The sequence below is a fragment of the Terrapene carolina genome, unplaced genomic scaffold (genome assembly GCF_002925995.2).
Source record: "Terrapene carolina triunguis isolate 2854851 unplaced genomic scaffold, T_m_triunguis-2.0 Scaffold629, whole genome shotgun sequence".
NCBI classification, from domain to species: Eukaryota; Metazoa; Chordata; order Testudines; family Emydidae; genus Terrapene; species Terrapene triunguis.
The window spans coordinates 1,746,803-1,762,437 of NW_020664980.1; the positions used below are offsets into that span (position 1 = coordinate 1,746,803).

Sequence of the window (15,635 nt, forward strand, 5' to 3'; positions counted from 1 at the left end):
ATGGCCCAACTAGCAGGTTGAGACCTAGACTCCTGTCCACTAGGAGATAGGCACTATTGTTCTAGGACCAAGGAATTGTTCAATTATTGGACTAAGAAACTATACTCTAGGACTAAGGTGCCTAGATTGTACGACCTTATGAACTCAAAGACAACTGAGATCACCTGAGTTGTCCTTCCTTCTCATGTCAAGATTAATTTGGGCTCAAGTCAGGAACATGGCTTTTTCAGAGGAATTCCCTCCCTGTAGAAACTGGTAAGTATCCCCCATGGCTGTTTTCAAAACATGTTGGGACTGGTCATTTATATCCATGATCATTTCACTTCCCTTGTTTCCAACTATCCTGTGCAGATGACACAGGGGAGATAGGTTTGGTGGTAGGGCTTTGTAGCCTGGCCACTGTGCCTGGTTCATGATTTTAACTATCCGTTTCTGGCAATGAGCATGTAATACATTATTTAAATAAAATTAAATATATTTAATTAATTAATATGGTAATTTTACAATTGTGTAATTAAAAGCCTTTAACCAGGTCTGGAGTATGCATATATAGCACTTTAGACAGCACTCTCTGCTGGGCTCAATAAAATGTGCCATGATGCACATATAATACTAAATATTATTCATAATCAACTTTAATTTCCATGGCATCCTCTAATTAAAGGCCTCAGGGCATCTATTATCAATGTAACAAAAATACATCTTAAAAGTGAATGGCAACTTGAGCTAATCCTAAAGAAGATATAGAAACAAAACCAAGAATTGTCCCCCACACCCTATTGAGCAATATACAAGAGACATATTTTGATGCCCTTTCTCTTACTGATAGCACCTTACTCCATGGATGTCCCAGTGACTTCAATGAGCCCATTCATGGAGTAAGGCACTACTCAACATATGTAAGAACATTAGAATCTGGACTAGATAGTTTTTAATTAATGTACGTACAATACTGAAAATGTGTCTGGCTCTGTTAAGACTCATAACGACATGGCTCTCTTGCTCTGAAGAACTTACATTCTAGGGCTTGGCAATGCTACACACCCAGCCCAAATTTAGAGGCAAATCTTGACTTTACTGTCAACAGCAGAGCTGCTTGGAGGTGTGTGGCTGTGGATCAGTTTCAATCCTGAGAAAGGTTCCCCTCCCCAGAGGCTGCTATATGATGACTGCGTGGCAATGGGTCCAGCCCCCTGCCAGGGATCCAGAGTATGCGACTTAATCACCCCCCCGCCCCAACCCCCCGCCTTTGGGGGGTGATGCCAGAGATGCTCTGCATATGCTCAAAGCTGCTCCAATTCCACAGAGGTGGAGACCGGTCTCCCCAGCTGGCTGGCTGAGATAGCTCACTCTTACAAGTAAGCAGATCCAAAACGGAGCATGGAGTAGATGAGCTTATTGGGGCTGAAGAGGTCCCTAATCCTGAGCAATCAGGGGGTGAATGGAACAGCACAGCTCTGCTGGGGGGCCCGAAATTTTTTTTTTCACTGGGGCCCAAACCCGCTCTCAGCGGCCCTGTGCAAGAGTAAAGGGTTCCTACATCCATCCCTGATTCCTGTGGAAGGCCAGGTCAGATCTCAGCTGACAGAATATAAAACAATCCCAAATCAAATAAATCTGAAATGGAACCTAAATCCTCTTTAGTCTCTCGTGTTTGGCCTGTGTGCTGGGAAGAGCACCCCAAAGTCACAGCCCTTCAACAGAAAAGACCCTGTCTCCCATCTTCTCATGACCATGCTTGGGACGATCAGTATTTCCAACCATACTGGTCTGAACTACTGCGATGAGATGCACACTGGGACTCAGAGATCCCTCTGTCAGACTGATCGTGATCACATATTATTTAAGGGTTAGTAAGACCTCGAAGTGCATTGGCTGCACAGTAGCCACAGATGGGCTATGACAATACTAAAAACTTTTTTGAGGAATAGGAGTAAAATAGTAATAACACTTTAATTATCATAGCAATAACAACTGTTTAGTGCCCTTCATAGTACCTTGCAGCTGAGTATCTCAAAGCATATTGCAAATTTCAGTGGGTTAAGTCTCACAACACTGTTGTAAGGTAAGTAAGTATTGTAGCCCCATCATTACAGATGAAGAAACAGAGACATAGGTGAAATGATGCAGCCAAGGACACACAGAAAATCAGTAGCAAAGCCAGAAATAAAATCCAACTCTCCTGGTTCCTAGTCCTATGGACCAGTAGTTCTGAACCAGGGGTATGGGACCCCAAGAGGATCTCGAGCAGGTTTCAGGGAGGCCTCCAAGCAGGGCCAGCATTAGACTTGCTGGGGCCCAAGGCAGAAAGTCAAAGCCCCACTGCATGGGGCTGAAGCCCAGGGCCCTGAGCCTCACCACCCGGGGCTGAAGCTGAAGCCTGAGCAATGTAGCTTCGTGGGGGCCCATGTGGCATGGGTCCCCAGGCAATTGCCCTGCTTGCTACCCCCCAACACCGGCTCTGGCTTTTATATGCAGAAAACCAGCTATTGTGGCACAGGTGGGCCACGGAGTTTTTATAGCATGTTGGGGGTGGGGGGGGAGGGTTCAGAAAGAAAAAGGTTGAGAACCCCTTATGTGGACCACAGTGCCTTCCAAGGTCATGTGCTTATTATGTATATTAGCTAGAAAGCAAACTCCTGAAGTTCTCCATGTTGCTTCCCAGAACCAATTCTTCATTCTCAGTCATGTGCATACTTTTAGGCACTGTTGCTGTCACTTATCTATAATGTGATGGATAGCACAATATGTGCAAAAGCACCACAGAACGCTTTTCCCAAGGAGCTGTTCCTGCCATCAAAAGAGCATGTATATGTTTAACCAAGCTGCATGGATGAAAGAGACATGGGTAACCTTCCACAGAGTTACAAAGCTAGATGCGGCTTGATTTCAAAAGTAGCTACGATCAGGAGCTGCACTAGTGTAACTGAGGGTAGAATTGTGCTGACAGTGCATTCTACTGAGTGATAAATGTGAACCTGAGAGCACAGCTCACCTAAGCTCACCAAAACCCTTTGGCTTCATATTTGTTTTTAGCATCTCTTTGATCCTGTAGTATTTTGGATTTTCCCTAGCGATTTCACCCTGGACTCTTGCATTACTGATCACACAGCCACTATGGTTTTGCCGAGTTTTCCAGTAGCCTGTTCAACATCAGGAACTAAGAACATTCCCCCCACTCTCCTAAGCATTTGTTGGAGCTGCAGACATCTGCATCAGGAAACGGCTCTGCATTCAGTGGGCTTGTGTCACCCCTGCTGGCACGCAAGCTAGAGGGCTGTGTTATAAATTGCACTTCCATTAATGGGAACCATTGCACCTTAAGATGTGTTCATACTCTAGGGAAGACAGGCCCTGTCTGTCCAAGGAAAGGTGTTATCAGGGAGGAAGGTGGATAGCATAGGGAAGGATGCACAAGGGACATGTTGAATCAACATTCCTCCCTGGCCCACTTTTAGGACTGTGTCATCAGTGGGGTTTGCAGGTGCTTTGCATCACAGCACTCCCCCTCAAGGTGTATGTTTTGCTACTAAGGACCCTACATCCTGGACCTTGAGACCTGGGGCTGAATCAAGCCCTGAATTTATAGAGATAAAACTACTGCATGGTTTTTGTGATGAAAAATTGGAGAAATGATAACTGGCAACACATATGGGTATAATTCTCAGTATGCCTGAAGTCAGTTGATCTGACGTAAAGCCCTGGTACTGTGTATAGACATTAACATAGCTGATAAAGTGTTCACTGATCAGAAAAAGAATGAAAAAAAAAATAAACTAGTTTGATCACAATTGCTACAGTCTGACAGACTTGGCAGGTTATTGCTTTAGTCTGTTAAATACTCTCCTGAAATATGTAAACTCCAATTCTGGCCATACAACTGTCCTTAAGGTCTATGCTTTTAAACAAAAGCCTCAATGTGATCATCAAAATGCAATGTAAACAAGCATGTATGTGCCCATGCACGAGTGAGATAGTATGAATGGGCCTGAAGGTGCGTTTATGAGCTTGTGCCTATGTGTAATTGTAGCGTGAATACGAGTCTATTGAAAGTCTCTATGTAGCTGATGATGAGTGTAAAAGTGTTTTTATGTGCATGACTACGCCAGTGTATGTGTGACTATGCAATAGTGTGACCAAGTGACTTATGAGTGCACAGGTATGATCATTATCTGGGTGAGGGCTTGTGAATGAGTGTACGAATGCACAGGACCACTTCCTGAGTGTGCAAACGAGTGCTTATGCACAGCCCACTCACTATAAAAACTAGTGGATTGCCCCAATCAAGGCCAGATTCTGCCACCTTAGTGGATAGAACACTGGATTGGGACTAAGGTTTGCCATTGACCTTGCTGGGTGACCTTCGGCAAGTCACTTCACCTAGTTGTGCCTCAGCTTTTCAATCTGTAAAATGAGGATAATGATACTGACCTCCTTTGTAAAGTGCTTTGAGATCTATGGATGAAAAGTTCAGTGTAAGAGCTAAGTATTATTCCGCACAGTGAATATAGTCTGTGAGTAGTTCCAGTATTCATTCCAGAGTGAGAACTGTACATTAGCATTTCCTAGAGAGCAGGGCTAGGCTCTACTAGTATTCATCAGCAGAGATCTGCTAGGGCCTAACTTTAAAGCCCAACCTGGACCTGTCCTGAGACTGTTGAGTCATTTTCATGACTGACCAGACCCAAACCCAACACTTCCCCCCACTTCCTTGGAGCTCGGCCTAGTGGGGCCTTCCTATTCTCCATGCCTGAGATCTGCCTCAAGCCGCCTCCTACCAGTGGGATCAGCATGGTGGTGGCCACCACCTGGCAGTGCTGAGTGTGCCTCACTGAGCTGGGCCCACAGCCACCGCCCTGCTGACCCTGGCCTACGGGCAGGAGGCAGTGACCAGAAACCATACCTGTAGTTGGGTTCGGGTCAGCTCTCTACTCACTGGTGGTAACACTCAGGAAGGGAGAATCTGCACTAGCAATCTGTCACACACGGTGAAGAGCTGGGCACTAGCATTCCCCCTCACAGTGGTGGGGCAGTCCTCTAGCACTCCCCAGCAGTCACGCTGAGAAAGGGGGCTGTGCACTAGCACGGCCAGGGAACACAGCTGCCCATGAGCCCCCACATTCAATGAGTGGGGCTGTACCCTACCAGTGCAACCTAGGGGCACTAGCATTCACACTGAGAAGCAGAAAACTGTAGTCTCTCAGTGAAATCACAGGACCCAGCCCCATTCCCCGCGTGCATCCATGCTTCTTGATACGTGTGTTGTGTGCACAGAGGGCGGGTGCCCGGGGAGATCCGAGGGAGCGTGCAGCCCCTTGCTCCGTGCGAGGGAGTGTGTGCACAGAGCTGCTCTTTGCCAGAGCGAGCGCGGGGGAGTGCAAGTGCTCAGCCCTCCGCCCTGAGGGGCAGCACTTGTGAGCACTAGTGCCCGGCCTGCCTGCCGAGCGGGAGCCCCGGCCAGTGCTAGTGCCCAGAGCGCGCGAGGGGCCCGGCCGTGAGTGCTGGTGCCCGGCCCCCTTCTCGTGCGAGTGTCCGACCCCGTGCCCAGCCCGCCGCGAGCGGCTCTGGCTGCCCGCGCCCTGCCCAGCCCCCTGCTGAGCCCGCGTGTCCTGCTCCCCGCCCGGGCGGAGGCGCCGCAGCAGAGAGCCCCCCCCCTCCTCTGACCCCCCCGCTCCGCGCGCGGCGCTCGCTGCTGCCCCTGCCTCAGGACGCGGCGCTCGGCTCCCCGCTCCGGATCCCAGCCATGGCCTCGGGCGGCGGCAGCGGCCGGCGGGGCCGGGAGGAGGACGAGCTGCCCGTGTACCTGGCGCGGCCGGGCACCACGGCCCAGGTCCCCCGGCAGAAGTACGGCGGCATGTTCTGCAGCGTGGAGGGCGCCTTCGAGAGCAAGACGCTGGACTTCGGGGCCCTGAGCGTGGGGCAGCGCGGAGCCCGGGGCAGCCGGCAACCGCAGCCGGCGGCGCCCGAGCCCGAGCCCCCGCGGGAGCCCCCCGCCGCCGCCGCCGGCCCCGGGGTGGAGATCCGGAGCGGCTCGGACAAGGAGCGGCTGCAGAACCTCGGCCACCAGCCGGACAAGGTACGGGGGGGGGGGCCGCGCCCCGCCGCCTACTCTGCACGGGGGCTGGGCGGGGGGCACCCCAGAGCCAGCCTGGAGGGGCCAGCTTGGGAGATGTGAAATGCTGAGTGTGAGGTGAGCGCCCTGGTCTGGGTCCGCCCCTCTCTGCCGTGAAGGTGCCAGCAGCCATCGGGCATCCGAAAAGCTGGGCATGGGGAGTGCTGCAGGCATCACGCGGCTGGGGCTGAGCTCTCCCTCCTGTCCCATAGCGGTGTCTCTGCCTGGAGCCTCTGCAATTGAAATGCTGGGCTGCGAGGGCGGCAGGCATCACGGGGATGCAGGGAAGAGAGGCAGGACTCCATCCTCGTTACAGAAACGCTTATATAAACACCCGAATGACCCTGTGCTAATTGCTACCTAAAGGCACTTTATGGCTTTCATGTGATCAGTGTGTGTTACAGAGCTGCAATTATCCTGCCGGCACGAACTGTTGCTTAGAGTTGCTGCAAAGTGTTAAACTTTTTACTTTTACTGAAAGACATACTCCCGTACGTGGCCCAAAACTTTACAGCTTATTCTAGTTCCTGCAGGGCTTGGGCTCATTGCTGTAATTACTGTAGTATTTTTAAAATAATAAAGAAAAGAAACCATAGTTTACTTTTTAGCACAAGCTAAGCAGATCAGTTCTGTATTTGCTCTTTTCAGAAACTTCTGGCTTTTAGAAGACTGACAGAAGTTAAACACTGTTTTGTTTTGTGTTTCTGATGGTGCCTTTATAGTTCTTGGAAGTCAGAGGGTTCAGAGTTCAAAAAAGATGCTCAGACTGGGAGCTAAGAAGAGCAGTAGATAAATACTGTCACTCGTCAGACATTTGTTCCTCTCCAGGTCTTGATTGCAGAGACCAAATGGATACAGTATAATTATTATGCACCAATATGATGAATAATAATTTGCAATGGAAATCTCTTACTCAGAGGAACTGCAGACAGTGCATACTGTAACTTTAGTCTTTTTCATAGAATCTGTGGTTAACCAAGAGGAGGATCTACAACATTCTCTTGTGTTTCTTTAGAAAAAGAGAGAGAGAAAGAAAAGCCTTTTGCTGTCAGTTTGTACCGTAAAAAGCTCCTGTCTAAGAAACAGGATGTCAGCATTTCTTGGAGTTATTGACTTAAAAGGTCCACTGAGTTACCAAGGATGGTAAAGCTGCACATCAGAAGAAAAGCTGCCAACTTTTACCAGGGCTGGTCATGAAAGGAAATCTCTTGCTTTTTCAAAAGGGATTAAATTCACATCTAAGCTTGAGTGTTGTCTAAACCAAAAGAGCTTCATTCTTTTCACTTATACTGGTGTAACTGAGGAGTAATTCCACTCAAACTAGTGATGTAACACTGGTGTAAAAGAGCTGTCAATGAGATTGGCATCAGGCCCAAGGTTTCCAGACTGGATCTAAACTCAAATATTGCCCTATATAGTATTAAATAAAAGTTCCCCTGGGCTCAGCAACATAGAGATTTTGTCAGAGTTTGAAAAATGTTCACTTCCTTGGCTTTGATCCTATTTACACCAATGTAAATTGGCAGTAAGATCACTGAACACCAGTTCAACTTCATTAACTTCAATGGGCTTACTGCTAAATTACACTTGATGCAAGTGTTATCACAATCAGGCTCCTCTTTTGTAAAGTGATTTGATCATGATACATGATTATTATTCCTGTAGGTCAGTGACAATACTTGGGTGAATCTTTTAATAAATTATTATAATAGTCAGAAGTGTTTCCCTTTTTATACTCTGGGCCAGTCTGTAAGGATTCTTTGCAACATGGTCAGAAAAAGTAAAGTGTGCTTTTAAAGAAAATGGGGAAAAATAATTTTGCTGCACAATAAATCTTTAAGAATTAAGAAGTACAATTGGTATCTGCGAATTTTACATATGCTCAAGTTTGAACATGGAATGCCAGGCTTGATGTATTTAACATACATTTATGAATCAGAGAATTTAAGGTGACCGAAGTCTGACTGGGAAGTGAAAGGTTCCCCAGCAAAATGGAGGAGCCCAGCCCTCCGCACAGCCCTAGCTGTTGGGAAGGTGCTGGGCATCCTTTCAGGGGCACTATCCTTAGTCTCTTCTGCTTGTCTCCATTGTTCATATAAATCTCTTCCTAGCAGGTATCCAATAATTTGAACCACCTCTTCCTTTTTGCTGGAAAGGAGTGTTTGATCTCTTCTTCCTTTCCTGCAGAGAGCACGTTCTGAGATATCTCCACTACTCTATCCCGTGTCCTTTTAGCCTTTGTTTTTTGATTCCTCTGTCTCTTCCCCGGTGTCTGCTGCAGCTGCTGCTCATAGCTTTATCAAGGCAAGAATGAAATTAACATTATTTTTGTCAGTTTCACAGTTGTCCATAAGATTCTGAATAGTGACAGTGAAACTGGCCAGTGTATTGTTAATTTCAAGCTGCTGCTGCTCTGGGAAACTCTGAGCAGCAGTGGAGATGCTGGAGCAGCCTGTCTGCAGACTTTCCTCAATTGTTTTCTTTATTAATATAGAAACAAAGATTCTAAAGAACCTTACTATCCCTCAGGGTCTTGCCTAGGTCCTTGTCCCCAGGGTTTCCCCACCCTCTCCAGCTGGCTCCTGCTCACGGCAGGTTTCTTCTTCTCAGGTGTTCCACCTGGCAGGCACACACAGTCGAGTCCCTTCCCTAAGCCTGGGTCTCTCCTATCTGCATCTCTGCCTAAGGAGGCCTTGTATACAGTTTCCTGTGGAGCACATGACTAGGAGCCAGCATGCGACCTACAACTACAGCTCCCACTTTTAAAGGGCACCAGGTCGCAACGTGGCCCCAGTCCTGTCTTCGGAGCCACACGGGGTTGCTTGTGTAGAGCTCATTTCAGGATCAGGGCCTAAAATGGTTATTTCTCAGTACAAATTGATTTTTTTCTTATAATGATTTTACATGTAAGAAATCAGACAGAGAGAGGTTAAGTGACTTGCTCAAGGCCATATAGGAAATCACCGACAGAACTGGGATTACAGAAGTTCCCAGTTCCTAGTCCTGGGCACAAGACACTAGGCCAAATTGCTTCTCCTAATCAGGGTCAGATAAAGAATTTTGGGGCCCTCCGCACTGTGGAAATTGGGGGCCCCTGAACAGAACTACAACCTGTCAGTTTTGTTTTGTTTTCTTTTTCCTGGTGATCGGAGGAGTTGGGGGAGGGGGCAGAGATGGGGACCCTGTGCAAGTGCACTGCTTTTAATGCTTGTTTCTCACTTATGTTTAGTTGTTATGAACAGATTCTTGGAAGCACAATGTCAACAAATTGCTGCTTTTCTTAACAACACACTATGAGAGCAGCTATGCTAAGCATTAGTAATACCACCACTTCAGTAGTGAAATAACTGCATTAGAACTGCATCATGAAATTACATGTTACTGCATATTACCTGGCTGTTACAGTTCTGGCTCCCAGGTAAATGTTTAACAAGAGGAACTCCTCTTCCTTCCCCATCACTTGTAATAAAGTGTAGTTGAACCACAGGGCCTGAGAAATCTGCCACATTAAATTGCTGCTGTTATACTGTTGCCTACTGCATCAGCAATCCAAGCCAGAGACGTGTGTTTACGGCATATTATAAATATGGTGACCACACTCCCTGATGCAGGGACATGCCTCCATGGTCGAGCATGCAGAGCCCTCATAAAACATCTATAGAATATAATGGGATTTGGGGGAGCCCGGATCAGGTCCATGGTTCCCCTCTTGGTTGAGAATTTTCAGGTGTACATGCAGCCCGAAGCCTGCCGTTGGCTTTTTGTTTTCGATTGACAATAAATTTGAGCACACATTTTGCTCAACACTGGTCTTTATAAATAATGTCCCTTGAGATCAGAGCCTCCATAGTTTGTTCCAATTTCAGCCATGCTTTTCAGCTAATGGAATTGTAATAAGCCACTTAATTTACCATAACAAAATGAAATAGCATCTCTCTCTAACCCCTGACTTTTCTGACAACGCCCTCTGAAATTATGTTCTGGTGATGTTCGTTGGGATTATTACCTGGACTCTGCTTTAGTCAAAGGAAATAACAGTGATGCATCGTATCCAGCCCTGACATGGTACACTACTTCATTGTTGACTTTCAGTTTTGCCTCTGCAGAGGCAGAGTTGCACTGGGGAGGACAGGAAGGAGGGAAGAAGGAATGGAGAGGTGCAATCGGAAGTGACATTCCATTTGTATGGCAGTGTGCTTCCCCACCGCTCATGGGTTTGTAGGGGAGTCACCTCTTTCTTGTATCTCTTCCTTACCCAACACTGCGGCTCCACTAGTTTCTGCTCCCTGCTGTTAGAAGAAGTAGACAAGGAACATTTGGCCCAATTATATTTATTCCAGGATTCTCATCCCATCCTGCTACACGGTTCTGCAGTGAAGTCATCATTTCCTTGGCAACTGGTTGTAATGGCCATAAATGCAGGATAACAACCACTTCACTGCAGGCTCAGGCAGGAAGATCACTGGGGCTGCAAGGGAGAAGTCTCTAACTCTTTAGTAGGGGCTGGCAAATACTACCAACAAAGTAAAGTCTTGCTGTAATTATTCCTTTTAGAGAATCCAGTTGTATGCCACCACACACGTTTAATATGTGATAAAATCCCAAACTCAACTATAAGATAGACCCTAAGAGAGGAGGTAGCTTGAAAGAAAATGATTTTTTTTTCTTATGTCACAAGTATTTTATAATACTGCAGTTTCAAGTGTTTGTATTTCCAGTGTCAATAATTTACAAGAAGAATCACTGAGACCACAGCAGATTTTTACCTGTTGATTTAGCATGATAATCATGACATTTTTGCACTTACATATGGAGCTGGACAGAATTTTTAGACCAAAACTTTTTCTGGTGAAAAATGCAGATTTGCATACACTGAAACATTTTGTGAATTCATGTTGGTTTGGATGACTTGTTCATGTGGAAAAAAACAAAGAAAATTCTGCAAAAAGTTGAAATATTTTGTTTCAGCATTTTCTAGATGAATTTTTTCTGTTCAAAATGACTTCATTTTGAGATTTCCTTCAATTGTATTTAAAAAAAAATACAGAAACATAAAAAAGCTTGAAATCAAACCACAACATTGTTTTATTTGACCCCAAACACATTTTTTTCTGACTTTTTAATTCATTGAAAAATTTCAAAAAAATTAATTTTTGGTTTGACCTGAAATCAATTATTGTCCATAATTTTTCATAATTGCCAGTGAACTGAAAAATCTGTTATTTGCACATCTCTACTAATATAGCACTTTTTATTGGGGGATCTCAAAGCACTTTAATACCATTAATTAATTAATTAAATTAAACCCTGGCAACACCCCATACAGTAGGGAGTATTATTTTCCTCATTTTACAGAGGGGGTTGGGTTGGCCCATCTTTACCTACGTTACAGTATTCTGAGAAATTGATAGTGCTTCAGAGAAACCAGTTAGGGTCTTCTCAGCCTGAAGATAATGAGGGCAGAATCAGGCCCTTTCTCCTGCAGGAAGGCCATAGAAAAGTTTGCCTGTGTGACACAGGAGTGACAGTAAAATCCAGGGCTTTGGAGCTATGCTCCGGCTCCGCTCCAGCTCCAGTCAAAAACCTGCAGCTCCTCTGCTCTGGAGCTGCTCTGCGCTCCAGCTCCGGGCTCCCCTCCAAAGCCCTGGTAAAATCAGTCTTGTTAAATCATAGATTTTGATTGTAAAATAAAAGTTAATTTTCTGATTTTGCTGCATACAGCCTGTGTTTGCCTCAGATAATCCTGCAATCACATTCTAAAGAGAGCTAAAACCTGAAGCATAGTTATCAAAAATCAGTGCTTGAGCTATACATGCCAGGGTGCAAGTTCTTTTCAACAGTCCTATGTCCAGGATGAACACGAAGGCTGGTAAATATCACTCACCAGGCACTCAGATACCATAATGATGAGCATGGTATAAATACTAGGGCTGATAGGAAATTTTTCATCAAAAAATGTATTGGTGGAAACTTGGATTTTAACTAAACAAAGTTTTTCTCAAAAAGTGTCTGATTTGCATAGGAAATTTTCTTTTCTCATAAAAAAAGTGAGATGCCCCAAAACCAAAATAGTTCAGCAGAAAACTGAAATATTTTGATTTCGATATGCTGCTGTGACGCCTCATGAGAGTTGTAGTTCAGCTCCCTCATGTCACCATTCTCCTTTATGGACTGAGCTCCCTGCTTGAACTACTTCTCCCAAGATACACCAGGGCCAGGAACTCCCATGATGCAACCATCTTCACTCACCCGAGCGGGAGGGGGCCATTGTGCATCATAGGAGATGTAGTCCAATGTGGGAGCCCAGCACCTAAACTATAACTCTCACACGGCATCACATCAGTATTTCTGAGTTGAACTATTTCATTTTCAGACAATATATGTCAGTTTTTGATTTTTTGCTGAAAAGTCAAGCTTCTCCATGGAAAATTATTTTTTTCATTTTTGACAACATTTTCAATGGGAAAAAAGCCAATTTTCTGACCAACTTTAATAAATACCTAGATTGGTCCAGGCCACCTGATACTCAACAAATATAGCTTTATCCTTGGTCCTCTTCATTTCACTAGTCATGGATGCCTCCTTGAAGGACTGGATCTGGCTGCCATAAGTAGGTGTAGGAATGATTCTTTATTTCTGCTGGTGGGTTTTTTTTAGATGATGTGACCCAAACTGAGCACAATGTTCTGAGTGAGGCCAACTCCTTGATTTGTAGGCATTATATTTTTTGTATTATTCTCTATACCCATGAGATAGTCTAGCACTTGCCTTTGTGAGCAGACTTCTTCAAGGACTTGTATTCACAATGACCTGGTGATCTTTTTACTTAGAGCTTACAACTAATGCAGAGCTCAGCCTGACACATTAATTGTAGGCTGAACAACCATAGGGATGTCTGTGCAGACAGGCTTTGATGCAGCATTAACCATACCATCAACAAGACAATGTAGAGGATACAGCTGCCATGTTACACCAGCAGTCCTACACTCACTTGGATGGTTTCTTGCACACAGTTCCTCACATAGTCTCACTTTTTTTACCATTCAGATCTTTTCTTTGTCTTGTGAACAGCTCTCTTCTCAATCTTATATGTAGCACATAGCAACTTTGGGGAGAATAATCCCATAGAGAGAGGCTGAGGATAGAGAAAGAAATGGCCTTTTCCAATAACACCGGTTCCAGCTAGGGAGTTAAAAGAATAGGAATATTAAATGAAGTGACATTTATTTTCAAACAATTCCAATTGTAACAACATTTTTGTAGGTTATTATAAAGTACACCAATATGCACATACATTATATGTGCGGCTGCTGCTTAAAAAAAGTTCTCTATGTTCTGCCAACAGTAGTTTACACACCAACCTGTGATTGTTCCTCTTTTGGCCTTGGAGCAGGTGTGATCTGAGTAAGTAGTTGGATGGAAGTTATCAGAAAACCAGCTACATCCAGAAGTGGCTTCAGTGAATCAATAGGTCTGCTGTTTCCTCTGAGTCAGTACTGAATCAATATCTCAGGATGGTGTTAGGGGGTGCTGTGCTGCTGCCAAGATGCTTGGTATTGGGTGAGCTGATAAACAAGGACTGACTCCTGACCATTTGTGGTTATTCAAGTTCTCGTGGTTCACTTCAGTGATAATAATAATGGACGCCTAGCTCTTATGCAGTTCTTTTCATCAGTAGAATTCAAAGCACTTTCCAAAGGAGGGAGAACATAAGAACAGCCATACTGGGTCAGATCAAAGGTCATCTAGCCCAGTATCCTGTCTTCCGACAGTGGCCAATGCCAAGTGCCCCAGAGGGAATCAACAGAACAGGTAATCATCAAATGATCTATTCTTTGTTGGTATCATTATCTCCTTTGTACAGATGGGGAAAGTGAGGCTCAGAGATTAAGTGACTCACCCAAATACAATCAGCAGGGTAGTGGCAGAACTGTGACTAGAACTGAGGTCTCCTGAGTCCTAGTCCAGTGCTCTTTCCACTAGGAATTAGTCTTGGTGTCTGATGTTTGGGCTAAAGTCCAACTCAGATTAATGCACTCTTCCCACCTAAATTCTCACTTGTAGTCTGAACTGGATAAATCATCATTCAGTTCCTGATCTAAACCATTGTGTTGTGTTGACACTGGTATCATTCCACTGCAGAGACAGCTGCATCTCCGAAAGAGCCCATCAGCCCCCAATATATTGGTGTACATTACACAGTTTGTAAAGTATCTTGAAGTGCAATCCTTAGAGCTGAAAGATCAAATCCATGTACATCTAGGAACTTGATGATTCATGATTCAGAACTTCACAGCAGCAGTAGAGAGAAACTAAAATTCTCCTGCTCCAAAATTGCAGGCCCTAGCAACTTGAGCTAGAGGTGAGTCATGGTTAACAGTATAGGGTTAAGGTTATGACACATAGTTGAGCAATTCTGATTTAATCAAGTAGAGGATAGTAGTGCACATACATTTTATTACTGAAAAATAATTGCATATAGTCAAAAGTATTTGCAAATGCTTGTTAAAGACAGGCTTTGAACTAAAACCCAGAATACTCTGAATACTCCAGAACTTTGTGGGTATTTGAAATCCAAACCCATTTATACATTCTGCCATCTCCCATACTTTTATCTTCCTTGATAAACATATACAAATTTCTTGCTGTTTGTACTGATTTCACCAGCTATAAAAAACCTGCAATTGACTATGTCCTTGCCCTGCAGTTACAAAGAAAGTGTCTGCAATTGTTGACTCAGAGATTAGAATCAAGTGCAAACTATGGAGCTGGATTTCAAGCATCACAAAGTTTTGGGTGTATGTACATGAGTGCGTGAATATAAGACTTTGTTTTGGGTCCTGCTGTGATTTTATTGTATTCCCCTGGTTGTCCTAGAAGCAGCACAAGCATGAAGGCTCTTTCTTTCTTCCAAAGAAGAGGCAGCTAGAAATACATGTTCTTTCAATTAAATTTCCCCAGAAAAACAATGGTTTTAATTAAGGAGGAGAAGGCAGGGAGGGAGACATTCTGTGGAACTGTAAAAAGTTCCATGAAACCCAAAACATGCCAAAAATTTCAACACCCGGGGAGGTGATCACTTTACAGAGGGCAGGAAGGGCATGAGTGCAAAGGGATGGTCTGCAAATGGATGGATTTCTAGTTGCTAGATGTGTCCCATGTGTACATTAGGTTAAACATGAAGCAAATATTTTTGGATGGGCAAATAGTGCTTCTTGACCTATAGCCTGGGAGAGTGAAGAAACCTTACAGAAATCTGCAAAGCTGTTTCAGGAATCAGCTACCACCCAGTTCAAGATTCCTTGTCTGTGGGATCGGGATGAGATCATCTTTCAGAGAAGCAGATGCATCCAAGGTTGGCCTTAGTTTTTGCTAAACATCCACTGAGGCAACCAGTCAATCTCTAAGCAAAACCATTCCACTATTTCAGTTTCATTGTGCCCAGATGGTTGAGGAATGCACTGAAGAGTCCCTTCTTAAGGCTGACTCCCTCCACTGCTGCATTTGGGATTCCCAATCCAGG

The 15,635-nt window shown here is 44.9% G+C and overlaps 1 protein-coding gene across 1 annotated transcript in view; it reads left to right on the plus strand.

The window, feature by feature from the left end:
• The first annotated feature begins 5,350 nt into the window (after positions 1-5,350).
• Positions 5,351-15,635, plus strand: part of DPYSL3 (dihydropyrimidinase like 3) — a 73,841-nt gene continuing 63,556 nt past the window's right edge. Inside the window, exon 1 of the mRNA XM_024199357.3 lies at positions 5,351-6,076. Coding sequence (XP_024055125.1) covers positions 5,744-6,076 — 333 coding nt within the window. The 5' untranslated portion in view covers positions 5,351-5,743. The remainder of the gene's footprint in view (positions 6,077-15,635) is intronic.